General features: G+C 42.9%; 1 protein-coding gene across 1 annotated transcript in view; it reads right to left on the bottom strand.

Annotated features, from left to right (window-relative positions):
* The window catches only part of Uevld (UEV and lactate/malate dehyrogenase domains), a 36,578-nt gene that overhangs the window by 11,296 nt on the left and 9,040 nt on the right, over window positions 1–16,242 (bottom strand). Inside the window, exons 5-9 of the mRNA XM_021166869.3 lie at window positions 13,855–13,990; window positions 11,111–11,229; window positions 9,709–9,811; window positions 6,063–6,233; window positions 3,928–4,101 (exon numbers count right to left, since the gene is read on the bottom strand). Of these exons, the coding sequence (XP_021022528.1) occupies window positions 3,928–4,101; window positions 6,063–6,233; window positions 9,709–9,811; window positions 11,111–11,229; window positions 13,855–13,990 (703 nt within the window). The remainder of the gene's footprint in view (window positions 1–3,927; window positions 4,102–6,062; window positions 6,234–9,708; window positions 9,812–11,110; window positions 11,230–13,854; window positions 13,991–16,242) is intronic.

The following is a 16,242-nucleotide window of genomic DNA, read 5'->3' as shown; positions in this document are numbered from 1 at the left end:
CCTGGGTATATGAGACCCTGTCTGATAAAAAATTAATAAAATAAAAATACTGCTTTTAGAATTGCTTTTTTGCTATTATATAAAACAACAAACCTGTGCCAAAAGAGATAACACACTCTGAGAGCCAACCCTCAGACTGCTAAAATACTACTGCAGTAATCTTTGCTTTATATATGATTTTTTTTTTTTTTTGGTTTTTTTTTACGAGACAGGGTTTCTCTGTATAGCCCTGGCTGTCCTGGAGCTCACTTTGTAGACCAGGCTGGCCTCGAACTCAGAAATCCGCCTGCCTCTGCCTCCCGAGTGCTGGGATTAAAGGCGTGCGCCACCACGCCCGGCTTTATATATGATTTTAATAGCACACTTAAAAAATTGTAGCTCTTCTGAAGGGGACTGAAGCCCCATAGAAGGAACATCAATATGAACTAACTAGTACCCCCAGAGTTCCTTGGAACTATACCACCAATCAAAGAAAACACATGGTGGGACTTGTGGCTCTAGCTATATATGTAGCAGAGGATGGCCTAGTCAGTCATTAATGGGAGGAGAGGCCCTTGGTCCTGTGAAGGCTCTATGCCCCAGTATAGGGGAATGCCAGGTGGGTTGGGGAGCAGGGGGAGGGGGAAGGGGATGGGGAGTTTCAGAGGGGAAACTAGGAAAGGGGATAACATTTGAAATGTAAATAAAGAAAATATATAATAATAAAAAAGAGTAGCTCTTAAGCAAATGTTCTGCTAATAATCCACCTTGATACCGAATAAGTGATTGTTTTTTTGGTTACAACAAGGTGGTATGAGGATCATTCGTTCAATCCAAGATGGACAAAGCATTCCGGGCTGCAGGAGATGATTGTCTTGTGAAACACAGGCATGTAACTAGCATGGCGATGATGATAGCACAGGCATGGGGGTACGACCGTGTGCTAATGCTTATAACACATGCATGAACTTACCTAGTGCTGAGTGCTTGCTGGAGGTAAGCAGGAACTAGCTAAGTGAATGGATGGTCATGAAAAGGAAGCAGCAGATGCAATGAGAGCGCATGAACCACTGCAAGGGACCATCTGGCCAGTGCGGAACAGACGCCTGGCCCAGCACCAGGCAGCTGAAGCTGAGGAAGGAAGCAGGAAATAGAGCCTAAAGGTCTTATTGGCCCTGGGAATCCTCCCTAGGCTGTGACTACCACTTGTCTCTGAAGAACTTGAAGAGGAGGATTTTACTGAGACACTTCTACTCTTACAACTGTTTTCAAGACGTAACAATACTTTACTTCAAACTGTTTCATGTTTCCTTTTACTAATTCATATTTATCACAGTCTTGTAAATCTTAGAAGAACAATGGATTGGTTACTCGGTGCCACTGACTGTAAGGAGGAGCAAATCTTAGCATCAATTTAGAGCTGCTCTCATTGGACAGACCACCCTCAGCACCTCACTCATCCTGGCTTTGTGCTTCCTCTTCTATACATTTAGAAGAGCAGGGCTCAGCAGAGGGTGCTCTGATCCCAGCACCTAGGAGGCAGAGGCAGGGGGATCTTTGAGTTTGAGGTCAGCCTGATTTATACAATGAGTTTCAGAACAGCCAGGGCTACATAGAAAAACCCTGTCTCAAAAGCCCAAAGCAGAAACAAAATAAAACAAACAGAAAAGCAAAGAAACCTGAGGCTGGAGAATGGCTTAGTGGTTAAGAGCACTGACTGCTCTTCCGGAGGACCTGGGTTCAATTCCCAGTACCCACACAGACGCTCACAGTAACTCCAGTTCCAGAAGATCCAACACCCTTACACAGATATGCATGTAGGGAAACCGCCAATGCACATAAAATGAAAATAAATAAATTTATAAAAGGAAACTCTTTTTCACAGGGTACTTGTAAAATTTAAGTGAGATACCTGTCTGAAAAGTACTTCATAAAGGTGATAATTATTAAGAATCAATTTTATCACATTACTATTATATTGTCACTTATGCAAAAAATTACTAGTTGGTATCTAACATGTAGCCAGCAGAGGGAGTCTCTGATCCATTTCTGCCTTTAGGGCCAGGCAAGAAACTCAGCCGTGTGTGTGTGTGTGTGTGTGTGTGTGTGTGTGTGTGTGTGTGTGTGTGTGTGTGTGTGTATCTTGCTGTGAAGCAAGTGGAGAGCACAAAGGTTAGGGTCATGAGTGGAGCTCTGTGGTTAGAGTTTGCCTAGCAAGCACAAGGATCCCTGGGTTGGATCCTAGCACAGTAAAAGACAAAGCAAAAAGCCATCTGAGCTTTCCTAGACAGTAAGCAGGAGGATGGCCCGGCAAGTCCAGCGGTGCTCACGGTGCTCCTGACTGCGCACACTCATGAGGGCTTGCTCCATTAGGTGTATACACACATATATGGCAAATATTACAACAACGGACTGAAGTAATCCCAGTTTTGCATTCTCCTAGATCCTTCTGTTTTTGCTTCCCTGCTGAGAACTCAAATCAAAAGTACCTCGTCTAGTCCCAATGGCTTCCCTGCCTCTTGGGAGCAAACGACACGCCTCTGCCTGGTTCTGTTTCCCATTCCTGGGATGTTCTCACCACTATTTCCTTCTTCCAACGTCTAATTCAGTGATGGCCTTTACGTCACTTGGGGTACTATAGCAACAGTATCATCTTTTTCCTATCGATTTCAACCCACCTTGAATGCATATGTAAATGTGTAAGCACCAAAGTAATAGTTAATCAAATAGTATCCTATATTTGATATTTTCTTCTCTCTTAAATACTGGTTCTCAACCTTCCTAATGCTGCGATCCTTGAATACAGTTCCTCATGTTGTTGCAACCATAAAATTATTTTGTTGCTACTTCCTAACAGTAAGTTTGCTACTGTTCTGAATTGTAATGTAAGTGTCTGATATGCAGGCTATCTACTTTGCGATCCACAAAAGGGTCACAGCCCACAGACCGAGAGCAACTGCTCTAAAACACAGCAGACTGTGTTCTGCACCGGTCACGGTATACGGGTATCTCACATGACAAGTGCAGTGTAGACGCATATTCTTGTTACATGAATGTCAAACTGACTGATGAGAACAAGCTGCCGCATATCACCTACCAGCTTGGATTACGTGAAACACGGAAGGAGGGAAGGAAGGCATCTCAAATACAGAAGGCTTTCTTCTGGGGTAAGAAAAGGGTTTTGGTTTTGTTTCCATACAGGGAGCTGAAATGATGGTTTTGTGATAGGGAATAACAAGCAGCTTGTTAGAAGTCCACAGACTGAAAGTTCTTTCAGAAAAAAACAGGAGGCGTGTGTTTAGGAAGTGGGACTGAGCTTAGGAAAAGCAAACAGAGTTGAATGTGAGAGAACAGTGGGGCGTTCTCAATGCTTCATGTATGTTTAAATGGAAAAGTAAGATTTTTAAATCTAAACTCCAAAATTCAACTAAAAATTGAAAACCTGACTAAGGGGTTTTTTGTTTGTTTGGTTGGTTGGTTTTTTTTTTTTTAGGTTTTGGTTTTTTTGAGACAGGGTTTCTCTGTGCATCCCTGGCTGTCCTGGAACTCACTCTGTAGACTAGGCTGACCTCAAACTCAGAGATCCACCTGCCTCTGCCTTCCAAGTGCTGGGATTAAAGGTGTGCACCACCACTGCCCTGCATGACTAAGGGGTCTTGTTTTAAACTTAAAAAACTAAAAAGAACCCTCCCCAAACCCCAAATGTATGAGTTATGACAGGAGCTGGAGTTTTTAGTTGGTAATAACACACTTAACACACTTGAGGCCTGGGTTTAATCCCTAGCAACATTCATTCATATTCTCTCTCTCTCTCTCTCTCTCTCTCTCTCTCTCTCTCTCTCTCGGGCGCGTGCACACACACAGCTCTCACTAAGTCTAAAGTCCCAGCACACATCTGAATGTCACGACTTTAGAGTTAGTAGCATTAATTAATAACGATGTACTTACCTTTGTTTTCTCCCTGTTCACCAACAACCCACACTTCTTTGCCTGAAGTCTGCACCTTCAAAACACTGGCGATAATGTACTGCAGCCTCTGTGAATCCAGATTGCAGCCAATCCCGACCACTCTAGTCGCAGGAAATGTGCTCAGCTTCCACGTCACATAGCTCATGATTTCCACTAAATGTTACACACACAGTGACAATTTAAGGGTAAAAAAAATTAGCTGGGCAGTGGTGGCACATACCTCAGGACACAGAGGCAGAGGGATCGAGGCCAGCCTGGTCTACAGGGTGAGTTCCAGGACAGTCAGGTCTACACAGAGAAACCCTGTCTCAAACAAACAAACAAACAAACAAACAAACAACAAACCCAAAACCTGCTTGTAGCCTGGCTCACCTGGAAAGGATCATCACTAGTGAAGTACATCAGCGCTTCTACAGAGTCTTTGGAGGTCTTAAATGCACGGGAGCATCATACTCTCTGAGGCAGGGCCTTGCTAAAAAGTCTATCTGGCCTTGAACTCCCAATCTTCCTTCCTCTGCTCCCAAGTATTGGGATTACAAAAGTGTACCACCATGCTGGCAGTATGTTTATAAAGTGTACTGAAAACACTAACCAAGCTAAAGTGTTTTTATATAACTTTTTCATGAAACATAAATTGTTAGGATAGAAAACAATTAAGTTCCAGGAATAGTTGAGCAAGGCAGGTGAAAACTGGGTATAGGACGTGTTTGAGGCTTGCTCCTTTTAAGGTAACTGTAGCCATTTTATACTCAGGTTCCATGCTACTCACAGGTGAAACTGTGCTCATTGTTACTACTTTACCCGACACTGAAGAATGTGACTTAGAAGCCAGAGAGTTAGGGCTTGTACCATTATCTCAATGTTCTGCAATTCCGTGTTCTCCACCTGCCCACCACCCCTCCTGCCACACTCAGAACCTATCAGCTTCCAGGTAAGCTGATGATACTTTGTCTCCTTAGCCGAGAATGTTCTACCACTTCATGGTTTGCCTTTGAACTTTTGAACCTGGCATTTTCCTATAGAAAGTCTGCCCTGAGGACAGACAGGTACCCCAATTTTCCCTTCTTGTGGTCCTGATTGACCATTCTGAAAGTGTTCAGTAATCCTTCATCATATCTGAGACTGGTGTCCGAGTGGTCAGTGCACAGATAATCCCACACCCCAACAGAAAGCAGGAAAATAATCATTTTGTTTCAATGAAGCACTATTGTTTTGAGTGTGCATGCACCTGCAGGGGTTTGAACCCTGGCCCTCATGAATGTTAGGCAAGCACTCGACTACCAAGCCATGGCCCCAGCCCAATAATTCCATTTCACTGATAAATTTCTTTTGTTTTAGGCTTAAATCAAAATACTGACTCATATATTACTATGCAGTACATCACCTTAAGAAAAAAACCACAACTCCCCTTTCTTTTACATGCCAAAAGAATTTAAAGGGACCAATGCCTCTGACAATCATAAAGGAAACATGTAAATGTGGAACATTTTCAAACACATGCTTGAAACATTGACTGAGCCCAAACCACCCAGTCTCTGGAAACATCTCTCTTAAGTGAAACAGTCTACAAGCTATAAACTGTTAAAGCTGCACAGTGAGTGTGGGTGAGGCAGCACAGTGGGTAAAGGTAGCTGCCCTCAACTCTGACAATGTGGGTTCAACCCACAACCCACATCAAAGGAGGGCTGCCCTCTGACCTCCACACACAGTGTGAATGTGTGCACATGTTCGTATACGCACACACAAAAGAAAAGAACTGTCTTTGTAAATATAGTAGTGATATGTTTCTTAAATTCTTCATAACACCAGAGCCTTAGATATCTTACACATAAACATCACTGTATGATTCTCTCGGAGGTTTTAACCACTTTCTCACTAAAGGAGGTATGGCTAACAACTGGGAAATAATACCACGCTCATGAAGAGCTGTGAACTGCAAACTATGTGCTATCAGCTATAAGGAGTAACTGTACGTGCTGGTCATACTAAGAGCAGTCTTACGGAATATCCCTTATACACCACGGCGATTTGGCTTTTGTTTTTGTTTTAAATCAGCAAAGGCAATTATACTGATGATCTGGACCATCATTTGAATTTAAAAGAAAGCTGTTTACCTGGTTGAGAGGCAACAAGCAAGACAGCATGTTGACTATAATGTCCCAGAGCTGGAACAAGAGCTCTGAACATGTCCACATTACTTTGTACTGCATGCAGATAGGATTCAGAACCGCCCAAAGAGTTGGCTGTGAAGATCACCACCTTGGAATGAGCAGAGGCAGACAAATCTAATGAACAAAAAGAAACAGTCTGAGTTCAGGATAGCCTACACTAATGCCAGTATAGATAGAGCGTTTCTCTAGTCTACGAACAGAGACTATAGGCATACACACTCCTATACAGCTGTCATTCAGAATGCTTAGGGGTGACAGCATGTATCCCATCGCCAACCATGGTGGTACACAGCTGTGACTTGGGAGGTCGAAGCAGAATGGCTCCAAGTTGGAGGCCAGCCTGGGATACAGAACAAAATAGGCAGGAAATTAGAAAGAACCAGTGCCAATATACAAAGACTAAGTTTTCTATGTGGTTCACAACGCTTGAAAGGGAAATGAGTAATATAGGCAAAATGATCCAATAGCCACTGGCTCCTGTACTGAGCTTGGGAGCTGCAGCAGTCTTTGAAAGTGACCGTATACAATGTGGGAGAACTGGAGGAGGACTGAGCAAAGAAGTGAAGTGACTGGGGCAAGTCAGCAGAGGGGCTGGTCAGGCCCAGGCAGTCTGCTTTCAGATTCCAATCTATCAGCCCCCCTTGGAAAACTGAAAACTGGTACCTGGAGAGGTTGACAAGCACGGGCAGAGCAGCAGAAAGCAATAACCAGTTTAGTTTAAAACAGTACATCTTAGCTTCAACCGCCCTGCCAGAGTCTTCCTCTGGCTTCCTTCCTCTGCCTTGAATGATAAGATGTCCTCGTCCTCACAGGTAATTCTGAGTCCCTGCTTGGTGGTAAGTACCACGTACTGCACATTTCCTCCAAAGAGTCTGTTCTTTCAATTAGTCAGTTACTTCACCAGTTACCAAGGGCTGATGAGACACAAGGAAAAAAACCAGTTTCCTTAGGTCCTAAATGGCCTCACTTTCTCTAGGGTTGGGTACTAAAGACGCTCTCCCACAGGGATCCGAAGAGTTAAGAGGTCCCTTAAGAACTCAGGACTGGGAATGACAGGCACAAGAGACTATCCAGCCCCTAAGGAACCTCTTCCCAGCCATTAAAGGACCATTAAAGCAACTACAGTCCTCTCAGATGAGGAAAATGAGCCAATTGTCTCCTCCAGGCATCTGAATGCTTACTGCACTGTGGCGTGCTATTTTTAGAACAGACAGGCAAGTCAACTCTACTGACCGCCATCTGTACATTCTCGTATGTGAGACTTTAAAAATTGTTTGGAAAACAGTCAAGGAATAGAGGAAACCAAGGGAATGACCAAAGATGCCCACATCACTGTGCCATGTATAAGTTGGTCTTATCTATAAACTGGTGGCGATGTTTTAGGAAATACATTTTGTTCAACAATCTGTTTTTATTATTTTGATTTTTAAAATGTATTTTTAATCCAGGCACAGTGGCGTACAGCTTTAATTCTAATACTTGGGAGGTAGAGGCATATCTCTGTGTGAGGCCAGCTTGATCTACAGAGTGAGCTCCAGGATAGCCAGGGCTACACAAAGAAACCTATGTCAAAACACACACACACACACACACACACAATTTTATGTGTCTGGGTATGTATGCCATGTGTGTGGGTACCTGTGGAGGCCAGAAAAGGCTGTTGGAACCCCTGGAGCTAGAGTGAGAGGCAGTTGTGAGGTGCACAGTATGGGTGCTGGGAACCAAACTCAGGTCCTCTGCAGGAGCATGCTCTTACCCACTGAGCCATCTCACCAGGCTTGGTTTATTTTTTAAACTCATGCATTCCTGGTAAAATATTTTTATTATTTATTTTTTTTAAAGATTTATTTATTATATGTAAGTACACTGTAGCTGTCTTCAGACACTCCAGAAGAGGGAGTCAGATCTCGTTACGGACGGTTGTGAGCCACCATGTGGTTGCTGGGATTTGAACTCCAGACCTTCGGAAGAGCAGTCGGGTGCTCTTACCCACTGAGCCATCTCACCAGCCCGGTAAAATATTTTTAAACCTGCATCTCCAAATATAGTCTTTATCTAGATGAATGTACCTGTACTAATACAATGTTACATGTCCTATGAAACGATGCTTTTTTTTTTTTTTAAGATTTATTTTATGTATGTGAGTACCCTGTAGCTGTCTACCAGAAGAGGGCGTCAGATCCCATTACAGATGGTTGTGAGCCACCATGTGGTTGCTGGGAATTAAACTCAGTCAGTGCTCTTAACCACTGAGCTATCTCTCGGGGCCTGAAGTGATGCTTTTTTAAAAGGCCTGGACTCTGTGGAGACGCCCACCATCACCACCAGTTGGGAGAGCAGTGGAGAGCAGGAGGGCTGCTTGAGCCGGGCGGGAGTTCAGGGGCAGCCAGGAAACAACAAGATAAGGCTCACACACACAGAAAGGATGGAACAGCAAAAAGAACTTCCTTTCTTTTTCTTACTTAACCTGCAAATGTCAGACTATAATGTGGCCAGGCTAAGATGCAAACTCAATCTGCCTAACTCTAAAGCCAGGGCTCTGAACCACTGTATGCTGAGAAAGGATGCAACCAGAGAAATGCTGATTTGGGGATGGATGTAAATCAGAGAAAACAAACACTTTTGGCTGGAGTGATTCTGAATGCTATTTGCTCATTTGACTGACTACAGCTAACGTAACTTGTTATAACTGGTTATAGACCCTTGGAACAGATGACCTTCATGATACTTGTCAGCCTTAGAATTCTAGGACCTGAGCTGGAGAGACAGCTTAGTGAATAAAGGCTCCTGTCCCTAAAGGAGACAACCTGAGTTTGATGTCTCAGGACCCGAGAAGCACAAGGAGAGAGTCAACTCTCGCAGGTACACACATGCTATGGCACATGTGTGCCCCCTTACTAAAGTAAGTAAAAATATAATTAAAAAAATTCTAGGACCTTGTCTTAGTCAGGGTTTCTATTCCTGCACAAACATCATGACCAAGAAGCAAGTTGGGGAGGAAAGGGTTTATTTGGCTTACACGTCCACATTGCTGTTCATCACCAAGGAAGTCAGGACTGGAACTCAAGCAGGTCAGGAAGCAGGAGCTGATACAGAGGCCATGGAGGGATGCTCCTTACTGGCTTGCTTCCCCTGGCTTGCTCAGCCTGCTTTCTTATAGAACCAAGACCACCAGCCCAGAGATAGTACCACCCACAAGGGGACCTCCTCCTTGGTCACTAATTGAGAAAATGCCTTACAGTTGGAGCTCATGGAGGCATTTCCTCAACTGAAGCTCCTTTCTCTGTGATAACTCCAGCTGTATCAAGTTGACACAAAACTAGCCAGTACAGACTGGAATTCCAAGTTCCACAAGTAAACAAACAATCTAAGACCCAACCACAAGAATACTATAGACTGCTGGGCGGTGGTGGCACTTGGGAGGCAGAGGCAGGCGGATTTCTGAGTTCGAGGCCAGCCTGGTCTACAAAGTGAGTTCTAGGACAGCCAGGACTATCAGAGAAACCCTGTCTCAACAAAACAAAACAAAACAAACAAACAAAAGAATACTATAGACTACTATAACTGTCTTTAAATAGGATAAACAAACCTTTGCTGATCTCTACGTTAGGTAGGTTGAAGATATCAAGGTCCATCGTCCCTTGGCTCGTCCCATCTGAGAGGTCTAAGAGGAGCAGCTTGTCTGCAATGCCCTGTGTGGAAAGAGTAGAACAAGAACAGCGTTTCACTGACACAGCTAGCTACTCAGGACTAAGCTTGCGAGAAAGGCTAAAGGAGGCCTCCTGAAGTGCTTAAGAACAACAAGCAACACAACAGCAATAAGGGAGATACGCAAGCACGACGCTGTTATGTGACTGCTACTGCCTTTGAGGCTTGACTACTGTGCACCAGGACCTAACAGGGCTTACTCAGGAGCAAACTATCGCTTCTTTTGATGGAATAAATAACAAAGGGGACAAGGTGTACTAGGCAGGTATGCTACTGTTCCTCTTGAGTTTAAGTTTTTACTTTAATTCAGTGTTGCTGTTGCTCGTCTCCTCCGCCTCCTCCCTTCCTGCCTTTCTTTCTTCCTTCCTTCCTTTTTAAAAAAATATTTTTCTGAGACATGGTTGCTTTGTGTAACAGCTATGGCTGTCCTGGAACTCAGAGATCTGCCTGTCTCTGCCTCCTGAGTGCTGGGATTAAAGGACTGTGCCATTTATGCCCAGCTCAATGTGATCATTTCTACAGTTCAAAAATTAGTAAATTACGTAACCTGCTGATCTCACGTATAGACGGTATCCTACAAATGTACTAGCACCTGTGAAAAATGACACAACTGTATAGACACTCTCGAGGAGACTCAAGCCCTTACTCACTGTGAACAAGCCGAGAAGCAATACAACACAGGGCCTGGAAGAGGGGCTTCAGCTAAACTGACTGCCACCGAGTCAGCTGGGCTGCAGGAAATGAAGACTTTGCCTAGGCCATGCATTTCTATCTGTCTTAGGAGATGCTGGAGTGTGGCTATAAATGTTTGTAACCCCAGCACTCCAGAGACCGAGGGAGGAAGAGTATTTGAGGGCAGGTTGGGCTCCACAGCAAAACCCTGTCTCTTGATTGAGTGGTTAAAGATCTAGACTGTATGTTCCCATCCCCAGAAACCAGTGTAAACGCCAGATGAGCATGGCAGCCCACCGGTAACTGCAGCCTAGGAGGCCAGAGACAGAGCACCCCAGAGTAACCTGGATGGTGGGCAAGCCATATTATCCAGTTCTGTGATTGATTGACAGATCCTGCCTCAGTGAAGAAAGTGGAAGAGCAGTTGAAGATAACTCTTGACTTCTTGCTTCAGGTTTCCATGGGCACAAGCATACTTGTGCACACATAAACACAATGTGTGCTCAGACATGCCCAAAAATGCATACACACATACATGAAAAATGGAAAAAGAAAAAAGTGTTAAGTTGAAAGAAAGCATAAATAGACGTAGAGCCACTCTGTCCACATACCTTTGCTGAAATTGCCAATGTGCAGGCAATACCCAAATCTCCACTTCCAACCACAGTGATTTTATTGAGTATTTTATTCTCATGATTTGTCCAGCTCCTTGAATTTATGTCTGAGACACCTACAATAAAAAGATTATCCTGAGAATTAAAAAACTAATATTAAAAGGTCTTTTCTAGCATTTATAAGCTTGGTGAGGTAGCATACATTTATAATCCCAGCACTCAACAATTTGAGGCAGAAGGATTGTAAATTCAAGGGTAGCCTGGACCACACAGTGTGACCTTGTTTCCCATTCCCCTCTCCCTGCAAAAATGCTTTTCTAGCATCTTCTTAAAAATAAAATGAAGGGCTGGTGAGATGGCTCAGTGGTTAAGAGCACTGGCTGCTCTTCCGAAGTTCCTGAGTTCAAATCCCAGCAACCACATGGTGGCTCACAACCATCTGTAATGAGATCTGACACCCTTTCCTGGTGTGTCTGAAGACAGCTACAGTGTACTTACATATAACAATAAATAAATCTAAAAAAAAAAATAGTAAATACAATTTAAAAAAAATAAAATGAACTTCAAAAGCTCTCATAGAGATTCTATAGATTTTTTGTTTTGTTTTTAGACAGAGTTCCTCTGTGTAGTCTTGGCTACGTAGGAGTTCCCTCTGTAGAGCAGGCTATAGACCCACAGGCCTCTGTGTCCCTCCCAAGCACTAGATTAAAGGCGTGTGCCACCACTGGCTGGCCAGCATTTCTTTCTTTCTTTTTTTTTTTTTAATATTTGCTGTACTAATGAAGGCAAGGACAGGAGCCTGAAATCAAGCTCACGCTTATAACTCCAGCCGTCAGGAGATTGAGGCAGCGCCTGGGTTCTATAGTAACACCTATTCTTAGGGGTGGGCATAAAGGAGGTAGCTGGACATTTCTGTGCACACCTGTAATCCCCCAAACAGGGAGGTGAAGGCAGAAGGGTCAGGAGTTCAAGGTGATCTTCAGCTACGTAAGTGTTTGAGGCTGGGGGACTGGAGAGATGGCTCAGTGGTTGTTAAGTGACTGATTTTCCAGAGGTCCTGAGTTCAATTCCTTTTTTTTTTTTTGGTTTTTCGAGACAGGGTTTCCCTGTGTAGCCCTGGCTGTCCTGGAACTCACTTTGTAGACCAGGCTGGCCTCGAACTCAGAAATCTGCCTGCCTCTGCCTCCCAAGTGCTGGGATTAAAGGCGTGCGCCACCACTGCCCGGCTCTGAGTTCAATTCCTAGCAACCACATGGTGGCTCACAATCATCTGTAATGAGAGATCCAATGCCCTCCTCTGTAGTGTCTAAGAGAGCGACAATGTACTCATATACATAAAATAAATAGATAAATCTAAAAAACAAAAAACAAACAAACAAAACAAACGTGTTTGACGCTATCCAGAGTTACCCGAGAGCCTTTCTCAAACTAATACATTGCACCCTCCCCTGAGAAAAGCAGGAGTGTTATATTGAATGTTATTTTACGAGGCTCTCCTTTTTAAGGACAGTATTATAAACATTTAAAACTTTTCATTTGAGGCTGGAGAGATGGCTAAGCGGTTAGGAGCACTGGCTTTCTTCCAGAAGACTGGGTTCAATTCCCAGCCCCCACAGAGCAGCTCACACCTGTCCGTAACTCCAGTTCCTTATACAGACATCCATGCAGGCCAAACACCAAATGCACATAAAAAAAATAAACCATAAACACCCGACAAACAAAAACCACTTTTTATTTAAGGAGCTAAAGGGACAGCTCAGTAGTCAAGAGCATCTGAGTTTAATTCCTAGCCCCCACACGGCAGTTCACGACCACCTGGTACTTCAGTTCTGGAAATCCAACACCCTCTTCTGGCCATTACAGGCACTAGGCACTGACATACATTCAGGCAAAACACCCATACACACAGAATAAAATAATAATTTTTAAAGGTATATAAAAAAAGAACCTATAGACAATCAATTGTTTCTAAGGAAGGTAGATGTTTTCTTTAGGGGTGTGGCCTAGTAAGGCACCAGTGCCTCTGTAAACAAATCCTCACCCATGTCCCTATAAACAACCCCGATGAAACGCACTGGCTCACTGGAGAGGAGGGGCAGAGAGGTAAAAGTAGAAGCTAGCTAAGAAGAGGGAAGGGATAAATTAAGGGGCTTAAGGGGAGGGTGCAGGATGAACATGATAGACACACATTGTGTACCGTGTGAAGATGCCATACTGAAACCTACTGCTAGACACAATTGCTATATGTTAGCAAAAGCTGAGGAAGACAGACAGTACTGACCTCTGGCCTCAATATTCACAAAAATCCCACTGAAATGTTCTAGGCATGAGTAACTGGCTTTATCCCAATAAGAAGCTAAGACTTATACATCTCTTGTCCCATTCACTGAATAAGCCCCCAAAACTACAGAAACATGTAATGATAAAATTTTGGTATAATTAATTTATAAGAGGCTCTGAACAAAAGAAGAGCTATTTTATCTGATTATATAAGAGTAACATTTTTACATTTTAACAAACTTTAATTGGAACTATATAGAAGTGTCTTATAACTGATATAGAGGAATATTAAACAGGAATATATATATATATATATATATATATATATATATATATATATATATATATAAATAAAACTTATCCATAAGCTTATGCATTGAATTCAAGTAGCAAAGATTACAGAATCTTAGTGAGAAATTCTAACGTCCTAACTCTTAGGTGATCTCACTGACAATACAAACCTTCCGTGATTTTTGTGATATAGGCCAGCAAGTCCACCTGTTGTGCTTCATCGGACGACGGTATGGAATAGAGAGGAAGTTCCTCTTGAAACTTGGCAATCATTTCTTTAATTAATCCAACAATGGCAGATTTGGGCTGGAGAATGCATGCAAAGGGAAAAGTTACCTAGCTGTATTTCCTACAGAACACTTATTTTATATTGTCAGTCACTCAAAGTCATCCTTGAACAATGCACAGTTGGAAACCGACGCAGTCTCCCCAGACTTCCTCATCTTCACTATTCCTGCTGCTTGCTTTCTCCACTCGTGCTGGGAACCAAATTCACAGCCTTGTGCATGCAAGGCAAGTACTTGACACCAAGCTACACTGCAGCCCTTACCAATAATAAAAATAGCACATGTTTTATATATAAGGACAGCACATGTTTTGTATGTAAGAACAGTACATGGTTTGTATTTAAGGACAGCACATGGTTTGTATGTAAGAACAGCACATGTTTTGTATGTAAGGACAGCACATGGTTTGAATGTAAGGACAGCACATGGTTTGAATGTAAGGACAGCACATGTTTTGTATGCAAGGACAGCACATGTTTTGTATGTAAGGACAGCACATATTTTGTATGCTGTATCACTGTACAGTGAAAAATGCACAGCAGCCCTTTGACCGCACGTTATTATGCAGAGCGTTACAGGATTAACCAATCACGAGAGACTTCACTCCATGCAAACAGAAGGAAGTCCGTCAGTGCTATTGTAAGCTCTACATGGTACAGCTCACTTAGTAGTGTGCGTTTACTCACACTGTTGTTACATGTAAAGGCCCCAGACTACACTTGTTCATATAAGAACATGTGCAAGCTTTTTATTTTTTAGGTTTTTGTTTTGGGTGAATTCTGGACCTGCTGTTTGTTTCTAAGGTCTTGTGATTTATAGCCTGGGATGAGAACTTGCTGTGTGTAGCCCAGGCTGGCTCAACCTTTACTTGTGGTACCTCAGCCTCCTTGCCACTAGAATTCCAAGTGTTAACCACACTTGGTTCTTTATGTCTGATAGATTTTAACTTTTCATAACAGGTTTACATAGACTTTATGGTAGCAATAGTTAAATAAATACACTGTCTTTTTACTTTACACATTTATGACTTAAATCTTTTCTTCAAACCCAGGTTGTCAAAGGTGAAGTATCTTCAGTTTTCTTTTCATTTTCCTAAACCACCATAGGAAATGTCTTTAACTCTTAATATTCTGAACTGAAAAGCACAAACGAATTGTGTCATACAGTAAGTACCTTCCCTAGAGATCTCATGGAAACACTCCACAGATCTATACAATACAAAGAGAAAAATGCTAACCCAACATCTTCCAAATGTAGAAGAATAGGATAAACACACTTTGTAACAGAATATACAGGGTTGAGATGTTTTACTTTGAAGTCACTTCAGACAAAAACAGCGTCTATCTGCCACCCAGGCTGGTCACATTCAGCCCTTAGGTCTATTTTCTAAAGCATGTAAAAATAAAATGTAGACAGGAGTCCTCTACCCCTAAAACGTTTATTGTGTATTTCCTTACAAAACAAAGAAAGGGCTGGAGAGATGGCTCAGTAGGCAAGGGTGCTTGCTGAGAGATGGCTCAGTAGGCAAGGGTGCTTGCTGCCAAGCCTGACCACCTGAGCTTGATCCCTGGGACTCACATGATGAATGGAAAGAACCAACTTCCACAAGTTGTCCTCTGCATGCACACATGCCATGTCACATAGGTACACACACAAAATTGTGTTTGAACAATAAATAGAAGATAAAAAGTAGCTGAATGCTAGGCTGAGTACTGAGCAGTACAGTATTTGTCTGGGATGAGCAAGCCCTGGAGCACGGAATCACAGCTGTTTTAGAGTAAGGCAGAAGCCTGCTGGGCTACAGAGCAAGCCAAGGCTAATGGACAAAGCTCAGCAGTAGAATGTCTGCCTACCATGCTTTGAGCCCTAGATTACACTGTCCCTACACACATACACACACACACACACACACACACTACAATCACTTAAACAAGGCACATTATATATTAAATAGAGTACGATCAATTTAGACAAAGTTAAAAAGGTATCTATGTATAGCATGAGAATCATGAATAGACAGGAACTAGGAACTAGAGTTCCAGTACTTTGCTAATAGCTTTTGTATAACCCTTCAAGCACTAAATGATAATAAAACCAGGGACACCAGCAGCTGGCTCCCAGACCTGGAGAAGGCAGCTCTGCAGGCTGATGTTATCAGGGTTCTGGAATGTCAGAGACTCAAGAAAGCTCGATTATAAACTATTTCTAACGATCACATGAAGAATGTAATTGAAAGATCATCGAGGCATGGTGGTGCAGCACTTGGGAGGC

Source organism: Mus caroli, unplaced genomic scaffold (assembly GCF_978045245.1).
Source record: "Mus caroli unplaced genomic scaffold, Mus_caroli_1 scaffold_8, whole genome shotgun sequence".
Taxonomy (NCBI): domain Eukaryota; kingdom Metazoa; phylum Chordata; class Mammalia; order Rodentia; family Muridae; genus Mus; species Mus caroli.
Note: the sequence above shows the minus strand (reverse complement) of the source record. Positions and strands in the feature narration are given on the sequence as shown.